General features: G+C 40.4%; 1 protein-coding gene across 3 annotated transcripts in view; it reads right to left on the bottom strand.

Annotated features, from left to right (window-relative positions):
* SPECC1 (sperm antigen with calponin homology and coiled-coil domains 1) overlaps positions 1-21,277 on the bottom strand; it is a 371,633-nt gene that overhangs the window by 37,501 nt on the left and 312,855 nt on the right. For all 3 annotated transcript variants that reach the window (XM_075854361.1, XM_075854362.1, XM_075854363.1), the window contains one exon: positions 20,785-20,887. In XM_075854361.1, the coding sequence (XP_075710476.1) occupies positions 20,785-20,887 (103 nt within the window). The remainder of the gene's footprint in view (positions 1-20,784; positions 20,888-21,277) is intronic.

Raw genomic sequence — 21,277 nt, 5'->3', positions numbered from 1 at the left:
TTAACCCCTTAGTGATAACCAATACGCCTTTTCACGGAAATCACTAAGGGGCCTTAGGCTAGGCTGTCGCCTTTTCACGGCGGCCCAGTCTAAGCCCTGCACGGCTGTCCACCGGTTTACTTTGATCGCGGCCGTTTAACCAGTTAGCGACTGCGGCATTTAAATAATTTGCAGAGGGAGTGAGCTCCTTCTGTCACTCAACACCAGCCCGCAAATGCAATAGCGGGCCTCCGATGGGGTGTCATGGCAGCCGGGGACGTGATACGGGCCCCCAGGTCTGCCCTGGGCATATGCCCATTAGGACGCGCCAGAGGCACGTCCTAATAGATTGCCTGCCAGATTTACACGGACAGGCAATAATGCTTTGGTATATGAGGTATACCAAAGCATTATAGCAGCGATCTAAAGATCGCATAGTAAAGTCCCCTAGTGGGACTAATAAAATAAGTAATAAATGTTAAATAAAAATTACAGTAAAAAAAATAAATAAAACCATTTTTTTCCCGTAAAAATTGGTTTTATTTAGTAAAAGTTTAAAAAATAAATAAAACTACACATATATGGTATCGCCGTAACTGTAATGACCCAAACAAAGTTAATATGTAATTTAAACCTAAACCGCAAGGTGAACAGGTAAAAAAACCCGCAAAAAACAATGGCGAAATTGCTATTTTTTTCCATTGTCCCCCAAAAAAAGTAATAAAAGTTAATCAATAAGTCCCACATACCCCAAAAGAGTACCAATCAAAACTACATCTCGTCCCGCAAAAAACAAGCCGTCATATCACTACATTGACGGACAAATAAAAGTATTACGGGTCTTGGAAAGAGACGATGCAAAAATAAATAATTTTAGTTCAAGTGTTTTTATTGTGCAAAAGTCGTAAAACATAAAAAACCTAAACATATGTGGTATCATCGTAATCGTACCGACCCATAGAATAAAGGTAACATGTTATTTACGCCGCACAGCAAATGGCGTCCATTTAAAACGCTGAACAATGGCGGAATTTCAGGGATTTTTTCTATTCCCCTCCAAAAAAAAGTTAATAAAAGTTCATCTAAAAATGCTACCTACCCCAAAATGGTGCCATTAAAAAGTACAACTAATCCCGCAAAAAAAATAATCTTGATCATTAGGGCCTAATATAGGCTGGTCACAAAGGTTCATGACACTTATAGTACACAACAATGAAATGGCTTTATACAATCTGGTTGGAATATCAACATTGAAACAAAGTATATTATGGGTTCGTTTTTTGGGGGGGGGGGGGAGATGGGAAATATAAAACGTGTCAATTGTTGTGGCTCAGAACAAAGACTACAATATTAAATATTTTTCAGACATGACAATAAAAATGTCTATTGCCTAGAGTATCTACAATGTGATTTATTCTTAAAGAGAACATTTCTCCTGCCCATACATGCGCAGCTGAGTGCGCTCGCGGGTGGAAACACAGCGCAAGCCGCCCTGACACTGTCCGTAGCTGATTGGACAGTGTCAGAGCGAAGACATGACACCCCCTTGCCATTTAGTTAGATAGAAACGACCCATTGACAGTTCAGGGGTTTATTTACATATCGGGCGCCAAATAATGACACCGATATGTAAATAACGGAGAAGATAGGAAAAAAATGTAAAGCGAGACAGTGTTTGTGAAGCCCGGCCTATTACATGCTGCACTCAGCTACATGTATGGGCAGGTGAAAGGTTCTCTATAAAAGGCTTGTATACGTTTTTTTTCAGAAGCAGACTCACTTTTGTCCATGTGTTGTCTGGTATTGCAGTTCTTACTTGAATGAGGCCAAGTTGCTATACCAGATGTGCCCATAGACAAGAGTATCTGGGAAACAAAGCAGACCCTTTCTGCTAATGTCATACAACCCCTCTAAAGGATTTAAAGAAACCTCTTTGAATCCCCTCTCTAATATGTTGGCTTGGCTACTACTTGCCGGTGCTGGAGATCATACCCATTAAACTATTTGGCAGATCAATTAGACCAGCATTCTGCAACCAGTGGCTCGGGAGACCGATGTGACTTTTGGACTCCCTGCATGTGGCTCCCCAGTTGTTGGCAGCTACAGATACCATTGTGCACTAGTGGCACCAGGGAGGACAAAGCATTATTAGAACTTGATACTAGGGTCTAAATCATATCAGTGTAAGTAAATGTCCTTTTACAGGGGCCAATTATTGGGCAAACGATTTTTCATAGACCACTTGTTGACGATAATTGCCCTATGTAAACAGGGCAGCAATCAGCAGATGGACGGGCAAATGCTCGTTCATCTGCCGATCGTAGTGTTTTAAAAAACTGAAATATCGTTGTCGGCAGCACATCTCCCTCTGTAAACAATGAGACGCGCTACCGACATGATAATAATGTATGGGGACGAGCGATCAGAGTAACGAGCGCTTGTTCCCATACATAGCTCCTTGTAACTGGAGCTGTCTCGTTAATCGGCGCTCATTGCACCGGCCGACGTAAGAGGACCTTAACGCTTAAGAGCCATACAACGGTCATATCTTTAACTGGCTTTTGACCTTTTATTATTCAGTGTGGCTCAACAGCACGTCTTATTTGACGGTAGTTTGCAACCTAAAAATGCGTGGGCACATCTGACTTAGACCTACCCAGTGCCTTACATGAATGCTCCTCATTCATAAAGTGCATACAAAACTTATAAGCTAAGAAACTATTGGCTAGCTCAAAACAACTTTTAACTATTGTATATTGCAAAACAGTTTTTCCAAAGATTTAAATGGCGCACACTGGCGGTGTAAGACGCAACATGCATATTTATTTACACCCATTAAAGGATTTTTTGCACCAAGACACGAGTCGGGCTTCTCTAGTACCGAAAATGAGCGGTTATCTTCCAGGAAGTCACATCTGGCCACTTATTTATGTAGCATTGCAGCATTACAAAGCGCAATTCTGGTTCATAGATGGAGTTTCCAAGCAGGGGACCCCCCCTTTATTACGTACATATGTCCTAATAGGGAATATGGGCATGGATGGTCTTTATGAGGCAACCCCGTTAACTATACTTTGTATATTTTATACTAACTGGTACATTCATACGTTACCACACACACACACACACAAAGAAACAGTTAACGGGCAGAATAATCTCTGCTCCATATACCTCACAGTATACAGTAGTGTGACACATACATTTAGAGAGACAAGACAATAACCATGGTTTCATGATGGATTTACTAAATAGAGCAATACAGTTGACGTTTGTTAGTAATCTTACAGGTAGCATGATCCATGTTAATTGTCAATTTGCTAGTACATTTGAGGAAGTGATGATCTCATTAACCTTTCCCAACGGTCAAGACAAATTAGCTTTTACACAGGTTGCAAAGTTTTTCCAACAGTATAACAATACAGAAATGGTGAAACAAACTATAATCCAGACATGACCTACAGAATGGATCATCACTACAGTTGGTTTCCAGAATCTATTTCTAACTGCCTCATAACAACGACAATGTGGGACAAAGCAGCTGGAACCTTGTTTAATAGCATGCTTTGAAGAGGATCCGTCACCTCCCCTGACATGTCTATTTTAGTGAACACTTGTAGTCCCCATAAAACAACAATTCTGTAGCATCTTTTCTTAGACCATTACGTGGCGCCGTTCCTCTGTTATTCCTTTTAGAAATGTATGAATAAATTGAGAACTGGGTGTTACCATTCCTCTGGTCAAAGGGGCGTGTCTCTAAACAGTCTGAGACTGCACGAACGGATTGGACAGTGTCAGACTGCGTAAAGACACACCCGCAACTAGTAACACCCAGTTGTCAATTTATTGATAAATTTGTAGGTGGAATAACAGGCGAACAGCACAACACATAGTTCTAAGAAAAGATGCTGCAGAATTGGTATCATATAGGGAATACAATTTTTTTCTAAAACAGACATCTCAGGGGAGTAGAGAGGTCCTCATGAATACTACATATTGATATCCTAGTCATTATACTAGGACTAATGCCAATCAACTGAAACAATCATGGCAAGTGGGAACTGACTATAATGGGCCAACAAACTGGTTTTAAGAAAAAAAAAAAAAAAAAGCTGTTGACTGAACAGTACACATGAAAATGACTGTATGTAGTGCTGCGCGTACTGCAAAAATTGTGCTTTATACTTCTAGAAGAGCACACATGGCTTACACTACTTGAAGATGCAGGCTGATGATCACTAGTGAGCCAGATAGTTCACTAGAGAGAAGGCAGCATTGTCCTTAGGACCCACTACCAGCTGGGGAAGTCCTTCTAGACCATGTACTTGTACAGGAACTGTCAAAAAGATCCCTCCTCATGAAAGAAGTGTTGTTTTTCATTGAACACATGGGCTATTTCTAAGACACAGAATATTTATGTTATGTACAGTATGTATATTATCTAGGATTTCACGTTCAGGTGACAAACCCATTTCGAAGCAAAACAATGATGAGGGTAAAAAAAACCAAAAAAAAAAAAAAAAAAAAAAAGTGCCAATAAACCACTTTATATTTACACATACTGTAGCTTTACGTTTGACTGCAGGAGGTGTTATCGCTTAAGGTTTCTATTTCATAAAACTGCAGTATCGTATTTTGTTGGAGGAGATCATCAGTTGGTTTTCCAGAAGTAAATGCTATGCCAGACCAGGCTACATCTTAGGCCCCATGCACACGACCATAGAATTACGGACTGTAATTACGGACCCATGCATTTCTACTGTCCACGGATACTTTTCCGTATATTTACAGGAATGTGTCTGTGCCGTAGAAAGGCTCAGCAAAAGATAGGATATGTGCTATTTTCTGCTTTTTAAGGGAGCACGGCCCGCAAATGCGGATGGCTGCCGGCGTCGGCCGTGCCTGTAATCACGGACCGGGATTACAGGCACGGTCGTGTGCATGGGGCCTTATACAGTAAAACAGCTTGAAGTAACTATAAATACTCAGTTCTGCACTGCGAGATCAGAAAATGGTCAGTTCTATGACTATCCGGCAGGAGGATATTATTGAAGACCAGCGACTATAACTATAATCTTACTCTATTTAGGGTCTGTGCTGATCTAAACCGGTGTTTGAAAACATACTTACAACCATCACATCCTCTGGGTTTTTTTTTACCACTGTCCCTAAGGTTCATAAAATGGAAACTTCTGTCCCTGGAATTGTCCCTGTTGTTTCCTTAGTATTTTGAGGCACAAATCATTGCTAAAACTTAAATTCTCCCATCGTTTTTAAGTCCCCTATGTATTTAAAAGATTTTACACTTAAAAACGGAGTAATCAATTGATGACCTAGAATGAAAAGTTGAAGGCTTGTCCAGTATCAGAAATAAAACACCCAGTGGTATAGCTATAGGAGGTGCAGTGGTGGCCCCATGCCCTTCTATCACATAAGAGAACAGCAATACTGTATATAGTGACTTTTCGGGGACCGTAATACAGATTTTGCATCTAGGCCCAAGGACTTCGATCTACACCTCTGAAAGACTCCTTGCAAATAATTTTAAAATATTGACATCTATAGTAAGTGGATTATAAGAATTACTAGCACACAAGGATGCTGGAATTAAAGACAAAAATGCTTCAAACCCTGCCCCCACTCCATGCATGTTCCTAGCTGGTCTCTATTGTAAAAAGAAAAGCCCAGCCTAAAGTCACACTGGGATCAGTTTCCACAATTCTGACAAATTCCAATGGAAGTTGGTGAATTCATGATGAAAATGGTGAAACATAATTTGACGCTTTAGTACCGACCACTACTAAAAAATTTAATCTTTCCACTTTCTTGTGGGTAGGGGGGCTTTATCCAGAGATGAGGGGGTTTGAAGTGTGTTACTACAGGGGAGGTGGGGTACTAGGGCTGTGAGGGTAAGTAACTACAGGGTGGATGTGCTACATCAAGGATGAAGGAACTATATGATACTAAAGTGGTGGAGGGAATGATGGACTACTAGAGTGGTAATGGGAGGGAAATGTTACGACTGGGATAGGGCGGTGATGGAATACCAAGTGGTGAATGTATTACTAAAGAAGTGGTGTTCGTGTTAGAGATGAAGCAGAATACATGAAGTAATTGTGGGGGGAAAAGGAAGAACAAACACGTCAAAGACGCAACGAGACTAATCCTTGAGGGGTACAGTATGCCAATTATAGCGAACATTTATAGTTGCCCCATGTCTTAGGCCTCATACACACGACCGTAGCCATGTGCACGGCCGTAGTTTTCGGGTCGGCCGACTGCGGACTGTCAGCCACGAGCCGCCCGCAAATCGCGGGACATGCACACGGCCGTGGCCATTATTTTCAATTGGCCCGGACCGCAGAAGACGGCCGTAAGAAGACAGGTCAGTTCTTTCTGCGGTGCGGGCTCCCGGGCCATGCACAGACCGTAAAAGTACGGTCGTGTGCATGGCCCCAAAGAAATGAATGGGGCAGCAATTCTCCCGTGGATTTTCGGGGGAATTGTGGCTGCAAAAGCACATTCGTGTGCATGGGGCCTTACTGTTGCAAGGACAAAAGTGCACACCGTAAATAGCGGAGATCCTATTTTTAGCAGTCTACCTTATTTTGCAACTCATCATTGAAGTATAGTTTGACAATTTGGCCTACAGACATAAAAACAATGAATATATGGGCCCATGCTATAGTGTATGCATCACGGCTTCTCATTTACACTGAGGAAACGCTTGTTTTTGTTATTCTGTTGTAAACACAAGGTTTCCTCTTGTCGGTCTTGGCTAAAATGATTGCAAAAACAGATGAGGGTAAAAGCGTATAGAATAAACACGCAGTGCGGCTGGTCATGGGTCAGCACGTGTTCTGTACGGTTGAGTTCCTGCTCACATGTTTCCCTTATATAGTGCAGCGTTATTTTGTAGAAAATAATGTACTTCTCACTATGAACTAATAACCTCAATGAGACATGTCCGTGGTTCACATCCAATTGATGGACTGCATTCTCATATGCAATAAATAGATTTTTTTTCTCATTTGTAATGATCTAAGCATGTTAGAAGTAAATACATATATTGTAGCAAAAAAAATGGAAGGGGAGCTTTTTTTTTTAGGCAGGATGTTGTGTCTAAAATAATAAAATAACCACAGAAAAGACAAAAACTGGATAAGAAGAATAATTTCCGCTCTGGATTGTACAACTTTAATCCACATTCTTTCTTCCTTCTGATAATACAGAGCGGGAAACTCATCCTCTGCAAGGCTATTTATCTGCGAAGGCACAGGCACAGTCCGAACATTCCTTGGCTGTTGACCCCTGCCAACTTTAGCTTTGCCAGCCTGTCTTACATTAATTCAACATGTTCTCCAGTGCAGCGATTCTCATTTAAAAGACTTTGATATTTCATGCCCGAGGCAGATTCTGAAACAGATCCCATGGTAATAAAAACCCCAAAAAAAACACAAAAAACAAGAGAGTAATATTAAGTATAACATAAATCACCCACCACAGTGAAATAACCTTCTCTAAAGTATGACTCTACATTTAAAGACCAATTTACAGCACAATAAATATGCTCAGTAATTGTTGTAAATATATGACATTACTTATGCCGGGTGCTGTATACACAATCCTGCCGCCGTTTGCTATTAGAAGCAGTTGACATCCCCAACACATCCATAACAGTTTAGCTGAACTTCTATAATACTGGAGAGATCGGGAAGCGCCGTTATTACACAACTGCCGTTGGTTCCCATCAGCGAGTTTGTTGGCAGCTTTCTTATGTCTCCCCTGAGCAATGAGCTTGTTCCTGGATTACAGCTGGGTTGCAGCTGCTATAAAATATGATAATAATGCTAAAGCAAGTAATACATGCATATTATAATCAAGCATATATTGAGATTCCACAATACTTAAAGGGGTATTCCACCAAGAGACATTTATGGCAAAACCATAGTATACTGTATGCTATAAATGTCTGATAGGTGGTGGTCCCACATCTTTCATTAAAGTGCTGCTCCTCTTAGATCCAAGCCTCTGACAGATTTTATTGTATTCTTTTCATTCAATATTAATACTACTTTAATGTCATTATCATTATTCCTATTGCTCATACCAACCAGACGGTTAAGCGAGTTACTTTTAGTGCACAGAACAATAGATAATTCTGCCTTTCGTTCAATTTGCATACAACTTTTTTCACCCCACATTTGTCATGTGACAGTTGAAAGAAAATTTCATATAAATGAAACCCATGGAATCCTATGGACTGCAACTGCTGCCCGAGAGTTGAAATTGGAGGCATCGCTCTACAAAAAGTATATGTTTAGCCTACAGACCCTTAGGGATAGGAAAGCCAAGGAACAGTAGCATTGCGTAGAAGACCAATATCGGACATGTAGTGAGTTTTACGCAACGGAAACTTGCTGCGTTCAAAAACTCACACATGCGTGAATAACCCCATTAAAGTCAATGGGTCCGTGTACAGTGCGTTGTTTCAACGCACAGCACACGGATGAGCCCTAAATAATACCAATGCTGGGACTATGACTTTACAAGGAACTTCTACAGAGGAGGTTTACAGCAGGCTGTGTGTGGTGGGAATGGAGTGGTAAAGGCCTGTAAATGATAGCGGCCCTATTGCCCCCTTTACCCATGCTATAATCTGGCCCTAGTAGAAGGCACCAACCTAACAGCTGATTTATTCTTTGTGATTGGGATGATGTGTTGCCAGGTGGTAGAGAATTACATTAATGTGGCACCATCTGGTGGCCACAATAGGAAACGTGTCACGAGCCAACGTAAAACATTTGTTCTAGTAGAATCATACTGGACACTTTGCAATTAGGTATTGTAGTCTTGTGCCAAATAGATGTTGGTAGGTATCAGCCGTGAAGCAAGATACCCACGACACCTACATGTTTCCAGGCAAATTTCTCTTGTTTGAGGAGGTTTTGTTTTTTACAGCAACTCCCCTGCATATAAAATATAGAGGAAAAGTGAAAAAAGTATGTGCTTTTCGTTATGCATTTTTGGGCTGTGATCGTGAGGTGGGTAACAAATGCGCCATTATCACCACTGTATAAACCTGGTCGGGCAGCATGGTCATAATAATATATATATATATATATTTCAGATTTTAAATATAAATATATTTTTCATTTACTGTAAAACTTTTCCTTGCAAAATGATACTGGATTTCTCAAGCAAACGAAACATACTTAAGTTAAAAACCCTTCACTTGGGAGCTGCTCCCACATCCGCAGGTGAAATGATACAGGAGATGTTAGTCTTCTCATCGAGAGCTGTCTGTTTAATTGGTTCAAGCTCGACTTTTCAATGAAACGAATTTCCTTTTGTTTTCTAGGAAGCCATAATTGAAAAACAGACTGATGTAAACAACACAGGGGTCAGAGGCTCTACAGTCACGTCCCCGACTCTTCATTGCCTTGTGCTCTTCTTCATGGGCTCAGGTGTGCAATGAAAATGCTACAATCATTGCTTATTTGGTTTGATATGTAATTATTCTTAATTGTACAAAACTAATTATTCCATATGTTCCTGGCAGTAATTGTTCTTAATATCTTTTCAGTCCAGACTCCTGTGCGTGTTATATGATTACAAAAATAATGGAGGAGTGAATAGATGAAATCTTTCGGCATTTACAATACCACCAATATAAAAGGAGCATCAATATAATATACAATGAGTAAATAAGTAGAGAGAAAATACATTTGTTAAGAGCAAAAAAACAAAAACAAAAAACTAAAAACATTGGGAATTTTTTTTTCCAAAGAAATTAAATGTATACATTGCAGGTAAATACTGGGATGGGTTTTTTGGCAGTAAATTTAAAGACCCTTTTACACAGGCAGATGATTATTCAAATGAGCGAGCGTTCGCTCGCTCCCAATCATTGCCCAGTGTAAATATGGCAGCGGCCAGTCGACAAGCGAGCTAATGCTCGTTTATCGGCTGATCACATCTTTTAAGCAGCAAAAAGAAAACCTGTTAGGCGCAAGCAAATCTCTCTTAATGTAAATGGGATTTGCTTCCAACAAGTTGCAAACTGTATGTGAACCAACACCATTCATTTGCATCCTTACGATTATTGGTCCATCTAAATGAAGCAATAGAGCACCATCCGACAGATCATAGATCTGCACTAGTTACCGGCCAGGAAATCTAGCCATGTAAAAAGGACAGTAAAGAGAACCTTTTACCTGCTAAAACATGTGCAGCATGTAATAGGCAGGGCTTCACGAACTCTGGGGCACTTGAAATAATTTTTCTAACTTCCTCCGTTATTTACATATCGGTGCCGTTATATTTGGCGCCCGATATGTAAATAAGCAAGGGGGCGTGATGTCTTCGCTCTGACACTGTCCAATCAGCTACAGACATTGTCAGGGCGGCTTGAGCTGTGTTCCCTCCCGCGAACACAGACAGAGAGAGTGCTCTCTGCAGAATCACCAGTCTGTGTGTGGGAGGAAACACAGCGCAAGCCGCCCTGACACGGTCCGTAGCTGATTGGACAGTGTCAGGGCGGAGACATCACACCCCCTTGCTATTTAGTTAGATAGAAACGCCCCATTGACAGTTCAGGGGGTTATTTACATATCGGGCGCCAAATATAACGGCACCGATATGTAAATAACAGAGGAAGATAGGAATTTTTTTTAAAGTGAGAGTGTTTTTGAAGCCCTGCCAATTACATGCTGCACATGTAGGGGGCAGGTGAAAGGTTCTCTTTAAAGAGGCTCTGTCACCAGATTTTGCAACCCCTATCTGCTATTGCAGCAGATCGGCGCTGCAATGTAGATTACAGTAACGTTTTTATTTTTTAAAAACGAGCATTTTTGGCCAAGTTATGACCATTTTCGTATTTATGCAAATGAGGCTTGCAAAAGTACAACTGGGCGTGTTGAAAAGTAAAAGTCCAACTGGGCGTGTATTATGTGTGTTACATCGGGGCGTGTTTACTACTTTTACTAGCTGGGCTTTCTGATGAGAAGTATCATCCACTTCTCTTCAGAACGCCCAGCTTCTGGCAGTGCAGATCTGTGACGTCACTCACAGGTCCTGCATCGTGTCGGCACCAGAGGCTACAGTTGATTCTGCAGCAGCATCAGCATTTGCAGGTAAGTAGCTACATCGACTTACCTGCAAACGCCGATGCTGCTGCAGAATCATCTGTAGCCTCTGGTGTCGATGTGTCCTCGCTCGTCTGACACGATGCAGGACCTGTGAGTGACGACACAGCGTGATCTCTCGAGAACACGGCTGTGTCTGCACTGCCAGAAGCTGGGCGTTCTGAAGAGAAGTGGATGATACTTCTCATCAGAACTAGCCCAGCTAGTAAAAGTAGTAAACACGCCCCGATGTACGCACATAATACACGCCCAGTTGTACTTTTACTTTTAAACACACCCACTTGGACTTTTGCAAGCCTCATTTGCATAAATACGAAAATGGTCATAACTTGGCCAAAAATGCTCGTTTTTTAAAAATAAAAACGTTACTGTAATTTACATTGCAGCGCCGATCTGCTGCAATAGCAGATAGGGGTTGCAAAATATGGTGACAGAGCCTCTTTAAGTCCATTAGAGTTGTCATCAAAAACTTTGCGATCACTTCATTTTAAAGGAGTGGTCTATAAAACCTATTTTCAAATACCCTAATTGGGCATTCTGAGTTAATACAGGGGGCTTTCCCATTCAGGACCCTCATCAATTAGCTGGAGCAATAAGTGTCTAGAAGGAGTGTCTCTCTCGCTCTCTCTGGAGGACCCAGCATTTCCATGCATTACACCGATATCCCATTGATTTCAAAGGGAGCTTTGTAATGCATAGTGTCCCCTAAAGGTGGCCCTGCAGGATAATTTTACACTGCACTGGTGGTCATAGCAGCAGGATAACTGATAAGTTTATTTTCGTGTGCAAGTTCTAATTAAATAGGATGGTAAACAGCGGACACCCTTTTAAAAGTGACTTCGATATTAATGGCCTATCCTTACTCCTATCCTTTCCCTGCACACCCACCAATCAGCAAAGTGAAGGGGCCGCTGCGCTCTGGTCAGTACCGCATCTCGTTCATTGTTTACATGAATCAGCACCATGCATTTAGTAGTGGCTGTACCTGGTACTGCAGGATCAGTCCCATTGAAGTGAATAAGACCGAGTTGCAATACTAGGCACAACCATTACCAAATGTACGGGGCTGTGCCTGGTAAAAAATGAAGTCAGTTGATCGGTGAGGGTGTTCAAGGATAGGCCATCAAAGTTCCAGTAAAGTCCTTTAACATTAGAATTATTTGAATTCAAAATATTTTAGATCATTTAAGTTTTAGCGTTTAGCATTTAGTTAAATATATCACCAATTTCTAAAACCATGATTTTTATTTAACATTAGGCAAGAAGAGATCAAATATATCTATTGTTCATGTAATGGAATATAATCATATAATTAATGTATTGTCCCCTGAATTCCTACAGAAGAGGAACGGCTAGATATCCGCAAGAGGCAGCACCTGATGAGATACACGTCTTTATCAGAGAACTATCCCTTGGGATGTGACATAAGACGGCCAGTCAGGAAAACAAGGCTGCTCTTTTCCACTCTCCACACGCAGCCTGTGATGTAATGGCTTTTATGTAGAACATCCCAAGCGTCCTGTTTGTTTTAATGAAACTTCTCTACGTGGGATGTGTCCATCAGTCCCACCAGTGTCCTTTTCCATATGGCCCTGCATACCAAGAATATAATGTATGTATGTATGTGTGAAAATTCATTCAATCACTGTTAGAATAGCAGCAAAAAATGTTGCTGTAGAGAACGCAGAGAGAATATTTGTAAACGACATACTGGTTTCACGCTGACTCCTTTCATCTAGTAGAACGCTTATACAAATTTTCATGATGTGCATTGCATATACCACTGTAGTTGTCAATAATCAGATAATCCTATTTTTAATTAAAAACGTTTGTTTTTGTTCACTGTTAATTATTTTGCTCATTTACATAGAAAATAGGTTGAGGTCACACAAAATTTGCTGCATGTATTTTTAGTTCTTGCAAGAAACCCCCCCCCCCCCCCCAAAAAAAAAAAACGTTTCATAAGGATGTGAATACTCATAAAAGATAATTAATGATAATTGCTTTAGAAGAAAATCTACTAGAAATTGATCATCAATCATAATTAAGTAGAATTAGAGTGGAAAGCAGCTAAAATGTATCATGTGGGGAACCTACAGAATGAGAAATTAGAAAGCCATATCACTAAGTAATTTCACTGCTATCCAATGCAACATTTTGCCTTCTAGTTCCAACTTAAAGGCACAGTCTCAAGCATATCATTTTAATTTCCTTAATTAGATGGAAGTCTATAGAAGAGAAATATTGGGGAGAATTTATCAACCTTTATACACTAGTTTTCTGGGGTAGAAAAGGCACAAAAGGGCCTTTTTTTACACCACCATCGCGACTTTTGTAAAAAGGGGGATGGCTTGACAAAAAGGGACGAGAAAATGTATTATAATTTATGCCAGAAAACTGGCGGAAATTATAGGGGAAATCTAGCTGGCGTAGATTTCACTCTGTGGGGCATAGTAAGATAGAGGCCTGTGCAGGGCACCATACCTTGCCCCCTAAAATCAGCCTACCCCCCCCCCCATTGGATAAAAATAAATAAGTAAAACATGTATTCTTACCTCAGCGCTCCTCTTCGCTTATGCCCCCCAGGTTTCCCTCACCATGTTGCGGCTCATACAACATACGAACGCCAAGCAGCGTCAGGACGTTGTTTGTGACGCAGCGCTAGGTGAGGGGACCTGGAGGGAAGAAGCATACAGTTATTTTATGTTAGAAGTGGTTAGCGTACAACCACAGTAGAATGTTACTATCCTGCCTTATCTAGATCTCCACCAGTATAATAGAACGGTCATTGCCTCATCCATCCTCTAATGTTGAGATTACTCTTTACAGTCTATACAGCAAAACTGTCTAGTGAGCTGCAGAAAACAGGAAGCATTAGTTTATTCTGTATACGAAGATTTTTGTTACGTGGATAGTCGAAGTAAAAAAAAACAAAAAACAAAACAAAAAAAAAAAACAATTATAATAAAAACATAAAAGATCTGCAATATAGCAACCATAGCATTCTCCATTGCAAGCCAAATTACGAAGATATTCCTTCATAAATGTATTGCTTCTAGGGGAAAATACGTTCCTTCACAGAGGTATCATATAGTGGCACACAACAGGTTAATGGACCCGTAGGCACTCTGTGTGCTGCCATTCAGAGTCCATGTACATGGCTTTGTAGTTCGCATAAGCCCGAACAACTTTATACAAAGTTTGTTTAGAAATCTAAGTGAATAGATTTCCTACAACAAAAACACTAAGGGGCTGTTCACATTTGAGTTGCGCTATTGTTTACGGTAAAATCATGGACACCCCGATGGAACCCTTTGAAGTCAATGGGTTCTGTCGGGCGCCGACAGTATCTGTTGTGCAAATGAACTATTGCTTCCTATATTCCCTTGTTCTGCTCGGTCAGAGGAGTGGAACAAAGAAATACCGCAACACATGTGAATAGTCCCTAATAATTCCGCTCTCTCAAGTCAGCGAGGACTGTTTTTATAAACACTGAAATAAAGCACCCAATCAGATTCCAGCAGCGTTTGTTCATACTTTGCCCGTAGGCTCCGTTGTTAAGGAAATGTATACTGCGTGGTATGCGTTTCTTTGAGGGACGCCTCTATACTGAAAAATGTAGTCGACTACACTTTTCAGCACAGCAGGTGTGTGTGTCAGGCCCAATGCTACAGTCAGAGTAAGCGCCGGGAGTACACGCCAAACAAAGCCAAAGCGTGATGTGAACAGAGCTTAAAGGGGCTTTCCAGCCAGTAAAAATGTATGGCCTATCCTCAGGACTCCTGGGCCCCACGCCGATCTCCTGTTTTGAAGGAGGTGCAGCGCTCATACGAGCGCTGTATCCCCTTCAAAACAGCTGTTGGGCGAGGGTCCTGGGAGTCCTGAGGATAGGCCATCAATTTTTACTGGCTGGAAAGCCCCTTTAATGTGTTGAAAGGTGTAAAAAAAATTTACAAAGCCAATGAACAGATGGATGAATTATTAGCATTTGTTTGAATATATTTGATTAAGTTGTATATTCTAGTTTTACATCGATCTAAAAAAAATAAAGAACAAAAAAAACAACGTATACCTAAAATGTAAAGTGATGATCAGAGTTCTAATTGGCTTCCTATGAAATTGCCCTAGGGTTTCCAGAATAGGGAAATTAGATTGTGAAGAAGATTGTGTACTAGAAGCGGAATGCAATCTGTGTATGAGACAGAGGAATATGTCAGCTCTATACATCTAAGAGATAATAAATAAATATTTTAGTAGGTCTCTAAAAACCAAACAGGAAAGTTATCTCCAAAACTCAACACCGCCAAACAACGATTTATATAAAACAATAGGGCACATTTATTAATACAGTTGTAAAGTTAGACAGGATAAAACTAGACAGGCAGAAACTGCGCAAAACTTATCACAATGTTGCCGCGGAATGATTAATTTGGTGCAGCTCACTAGACATAATAATCTTCTCTTCCTCATGCCATCGAATGTCTGGCGTACTTTACACCAGTATTTTGTGCCAAAAATATAGGTGCATGCCATTGATAAACTTAGCATTACCCCCTTTTTAAACTGTCAAGGAAGGTGCAAAAAAGCATCTAAAGCACATAGTAAATTTGGTGCAAGTACGCAACTTTTTTTTTTTTTTACACAATTTGTACCAGGGTTCTAGCACATTTTGATTAGTAAATGTATGTATGGAATGCAATAAATATTTTATATTCCCAAAAAAAATTATACAGAAATTATGCTGAACAATACTGCTTACATTAGCTTTCCAATGTTGTGCATGTAATAAGTTTGCCCACTTTATCCAACTCCTAACTAAAAGGTTGAAAAATGCAAAAATTTGTAATGACTGGTAATATGAAGAGCAGGACACATAAGATTTATTATTATTTGTGTGACTTCTAAATTTAAAGAAAGTTTTATGTAAAGCAATGACAGATAGGACAGATGTTACTATTCAGCTGGTACTTAGATTTACTTTTTGATTCCAATAGCACTAACAAGTAGTAAAAGTCTAGACTGTGTAAGTTTTCCATACCCTTCATCTGTAATAAAGTGATACATTTATGCACTGGATACATAATATATGGGTACTAGTACTATTTCTTCCCCAACAAAATATCTATTTTTGACATTTTGTTTTGTTTGTTGGCAGTTCATTTCTTTCCCCATCTTATCCACCTAAACATTAGTTCTGTCTGATCCCCAGCTCAAGGACGTCCAATGTAATAACCCTGCAAAGCAGAATTGAGTGGGAGGTTGTGCTCATGTCTGAGGCATAACTTGATCTCCTGGGCCACAATTAAAAATCTGTAACCGAGCCCCCCACCCTACCATGTGGGATTTATAATACTGGTTGTCTTCTGGTAGAGGGGCTTTTTGGCACCCTCATGTAGCTGCTACCCCGGCACCCCCTATAGCTTCAATACAGGCTCAACTTCACTCAAGACATGAAAATTCACGTTTGATTTGAGTTAAAGGAGACATAATAAAATAAATGTATAAAAGCTCCTATTAAGTACTTTAAAAATGTGAAAACCATTTTAATTATCGATGGAGGTATACGTCAGGAGGACTTCCAGACATACCTCCGACAGAACTTCCGATGTATAGGCATACGTCACCCATAGGCTTTTAGGTTTGTATGTCTCTGTATGGAGCAGTGTGGTCAACTGTGCTATTCCATACAGTAAAAAAAAAAAGTATACTAACAGATGACAAAAGAACACTCTTGTGGCATCCATCTGGTGAATGCAGGGGTTACGTAATTAATTGATGTACCCCCATCACTTCATTCAGCTGTCTGGATTTCAACACTGGAGGAAGAAATGGAGGGCAGGAAAACCAGTCACGTTTTTTTATGTACAGATTTTGATGGAACGTAAAATAATTTTCTGCCTATTTTTTATGTTTTACGGAATCCTTTTGGGAAAAATTCACCTATTGCTCGTATTATTCACAGTTCTGCTTCCTGATCTCTAAGGAAGGGGGGTGCTTATACCAGTCTCATAAAAAAGGATCAGTATGGAAAGCTGATACGTATCTAAAATCACCAGTAATTCACAATTTCCCAGCCCATTTATACAATTACTGCACTGTCAGGCAAAAAGTGTATCAAAAATACAACATGGTGCCAGTGCCTAATTTACCAACAGGCACATTAAAGAGACTCTGTCACCACATTATAAGTGCCCTATCTCCTACATAAGGAGATCGGCGCTATATTGTAGGTGACAGCAGTGCTTTTTATTTCGAAAAACGATCTATTTTAAACCACTTTATGAGCGATTTTTAGCTTTATGCTAATGAGTTTCTTAATGCCCAACTGGGCGTGTTTTTACTTTCGACCAAGTGGGCGTTGTACAGAGGAGTGTATAACGCTGACCAATCAGTGACCAGTCAGCGTCATACACTCCTCTCAATTCATTTAAAGAGGCTCTGTCACCAGATTTTGCAACCCCTATCTCTTATTGCAGCAGATCGGCGCTGCAATGTAGATAAGAGTAACGTTTTGTTTTTTTAAAAACTAGCATTTTTGGCCAAGTTATGACCATTTTTATATTTATGCAAATGAGGCTTTCTAAAGTACAAGTGGGCGTGTATTGTGTATGTACATCTGGGCGTTTTTACTTCTTTTACTAGCTGGGCGTTGTGAATAGAAGTGTATGATGCTGACGAATCAGCATCATCCACCTCTCTTCGTTACCACCCAGCTTCTGGCAGTGCACAGACACACAGCATGTTCTCGAGAGATCACGCTGTGACGTCACTTCCTGCCCCAGGTCCTGCATCGTGTCGGACGAGCGAGGGCACATCGGCACCAGAGGCTACATTTGATTCTGCAGCAGCATCGGCGTTTGCAGGTAAGTCGATGTAGCTACTTACCTGCAAACGCTGATGTTGCTGCAGAATCAACTGTAGCCTCTGGTGCCGATGTGTCCTCGCTCGTCCGACACAATGCAGGACCTGGGGCAGGAAGTGACGTCACAGCGTGATCTCTCGAGAACACGCTGTGTGTCTGTGCACTGCCAGAAGCTGGGTGGTAACGAAGAGAAGTGGATGATGCTGATTCGTCAGCATCATACACTTCTATTCACAAAGCCCAGCTAGTAAAAAGTAAAAACGCCCAGATGTACATACACAATACACGCCAAGTTGTACTTTAGAAAGCCTCATTTGCATAAATATAAAAATTGTCATAACTTGGCCAAAAATGCTCGTTTTAAAAAACAAAACAAAAACGTTACTCTTATCTACATTGCAGCGCCGATCTGCTGCAATAGGAGATAGGGGTTGCAAAATCTGGTGACAGAGCCTCTTTAAACAGCGGCATCGCGTTCTTACTAGAACACGATGTGCTGCGACATACAGACATTAACGTTAATCAAGTGTCCTGATAATGAATATACATGACCTCCAGCCTGGACGGTCATGTGTATTCAGAAACCTGACACTTCTGAATATTTTCTGTGAGATTCCAGCAAGCCACGCGAGATTACGATGTAAACGAGATTTTGTTTCCCTTGCTGGAAATCTCACAGAAAAGATTCAGAAGTGTCAGGATTCTGAATACACATGACGTCCAGGCTGGAGGTCATGTATATTCATTATCAGGACACTTGATTAACGTTAATGTGTGTGTATGTGGCTGCACATCGTGTTCTAGTAAGAATGCGATGCTGCTGTGTAAATGAATGGAGAGGAGTGCATGACGCTGATTGGTCAGGGTCATACACTCCTCTGTACAACGCCCACTTGGTCTAAAGTAAAAATACGCTCACTTGGGCATTAAGCAACTCATTAGCATAAAGCTAAAATCGCTAATAAAGTGGTAAAAATCGTTTTTTTAAAAATAAAAAGCACTGCTGTCACCTACATTACAGCGCCCATCTCCTTATATAGGAGACAGGACACTTATAATGTGGTGACAGAGCCTCTTTAAGCTTGTGCCTACAGACAGCCCTAGGCTTCAAGCAGCACACAGGCTCTTCTAGAACAACTTATTACCTGCCAGAGGTAGAGCAGTTGTCAGGGGATCTGCAGCTCAACCCTCATGTATTTTAGCATGTTCTGAAGGGTTGCGCTCACATCTGCGTTGGAGGCTCCAACAGGAGGCTTTGTCACAGATTTGGTGTAAAATGCTGGAAAGAATAGCGCTGTTTATTCTGGATAGATGAAGGACACCATGAAGGAAACCCCATGGAACCCATTAAAGTCAATGGGGTCGAGTGCTGTTGGGTGTCCGTCATGTGACGGATCCGTCACATCATTGAATTCCGTTATTCTGCTCCTATGATAGTACTGAAAGAGGGAGTTCACAGTGCAGATGTGAACAGAGCCTAAACAATAGATTGGATATGGTAAAAAGCTTCTCTACTATCAGGTCATCTAAAAGTCTCAATACCACCTGGACGCTGATTTTCATTAATAGTTATATAATCTCAAAACATTGTCAAAAATAATCCTCCGATTTCAATCTTGACCTATACAAACATGTATGTGCCGATGCATAGAATATATGACAAAAATAAATGGTGCCGTGTATATGGTAAGTGCGATGTGGGTTTTCTAATTGTAATCAGTAAGAAGTATTTCATGTCGAGAATAACATTTTAGCTGAATAATAATTCATGGTTTGTTGATCTTTATTAAAAAAAAAATATGGTTAAAGTTCTCAAGAAATGTTACGTCTAAGGAAGAAAAAAAAAAAAAACAGGACTTTATATGGTTACTTTGCTTTTGTTCACTAGTAACGCCTTGGACTCACCAGCTATTTATTCAAGTTATTTATGAATCCACCAATAATATATAGACTCTAATGGCAAGTTATTGGCTTCAAAGCCAGATTCAAATGGTGGTTGTCTTCTACTCGAACGTTGGGGCCCATTATTGTGTCAGTAATGGTATAGTAATATTACAGCTATTGTAAGGAGAATATAGCTAAAAACAGCCTTTCGTATGGCGCGGTTTCCCTCCGATAAAATCTTTATGTTGGTTTTCAGTGTTGGATGTCCAAGAATGACACTGAGGCCATTCAAATAGAAAGTTCTTTAATTGTGATCATAAAAACTATGCGTTTCAGAGCCGTACCGGCTCCTTCCTCAGGCAATATAGATATATATAGATAAGTGAATGTAGAGATGGTACAAACATTTATACTGAAAAAGAAAGAGAATGAGAGTGGGGGAAAGGTCAAATGTCAGCTATCAGTGTGCATTGCATAAAATGTATGTAAAATTAGCAGATACATAAAACTCAAATAAAATAATATTTGTGTTGTCAAAAGTGTCAGGTGTTCTGCCACATAGTTGGCCGGTGACTATTTAGAGGTTTATCAGGGTTTTGTTTTCTGTGCTGTTCATCATGTTATGTGGAGTACCACATGGACAGCATAACTTTACGTGCGCTCTGAAGAGGCGGGAATTGATAGTGTTGGAGGCAAGCTAACGAGGGTTTCTGTTATTTCAGGAGATCGAAACCGGCATTACATGGATACCCATTAATTTGAATAGGAATGGTGTTATGCTTAATTTCTCCTGTGGTGGCACTGTAGGGAAATATAACAATTCCAGGTTTCCCCACAGATTACAGCTGATCACTTATGGTCAAGGAACTCTTTTACGAGTAAGGAATTTGCATAGAATAATTTTTTAGAACTCACCGAATACCCCTCAGTTTTCTTTTGGCACCATTTTAACAAAGCATTTCTTTTAGAGCCTCCATATTCTCTGGCTAAGGCAGCTAACGGGTCTTTTCTTTCCACACTGAAAAATAAAATATATGAAAATTGTATTTATATAGTATTATAATACGGTCAATAATACATTAATATACTCGTTCCTTGATACAGTACATATGTTATATTTTGCTGCCCAGAAATTGATGAAATAATTAGCCCATACCGCTTTTTTTCTTTGCATTTCAAGTACAGTAGAAATCATATTGTTAAGTTATAACATTTATTGTAGAATAACTTATTAGGGTATGTGCACACACACTAATTACGTCCGTAATTGACGGACGTATTTCGGCCGCAAGTACCGGACCGAACACAGTGCAGGGAGTCGGGCTCCTAGCATCATACTTATGTATGATGCTAGGAGTCCCTGCCTCTCTGCAGGACAACTGTCCCGTACTGTAATCATGTTTTCAGT

This window comes from Rhinoderma darwinii, chromosome 2 (assembly GCF_050947455.1).
Source record: "Rhinoderma darwinii isolate aRhiDar2 chromosome 2, aRhiDar2.hap1, whole genome shotgun sequence".
Taxonomy (NCBI): domain Eukaryota; kingdom Metazoa; phylum Chordata; class Amphibia; order Anura; family Rhinodermatidae; genus Rhinoderma; species Rhinoderma darwinii.
This window is presented reverse-complemented; position numbering and strand designations above follow the sequence as displayed.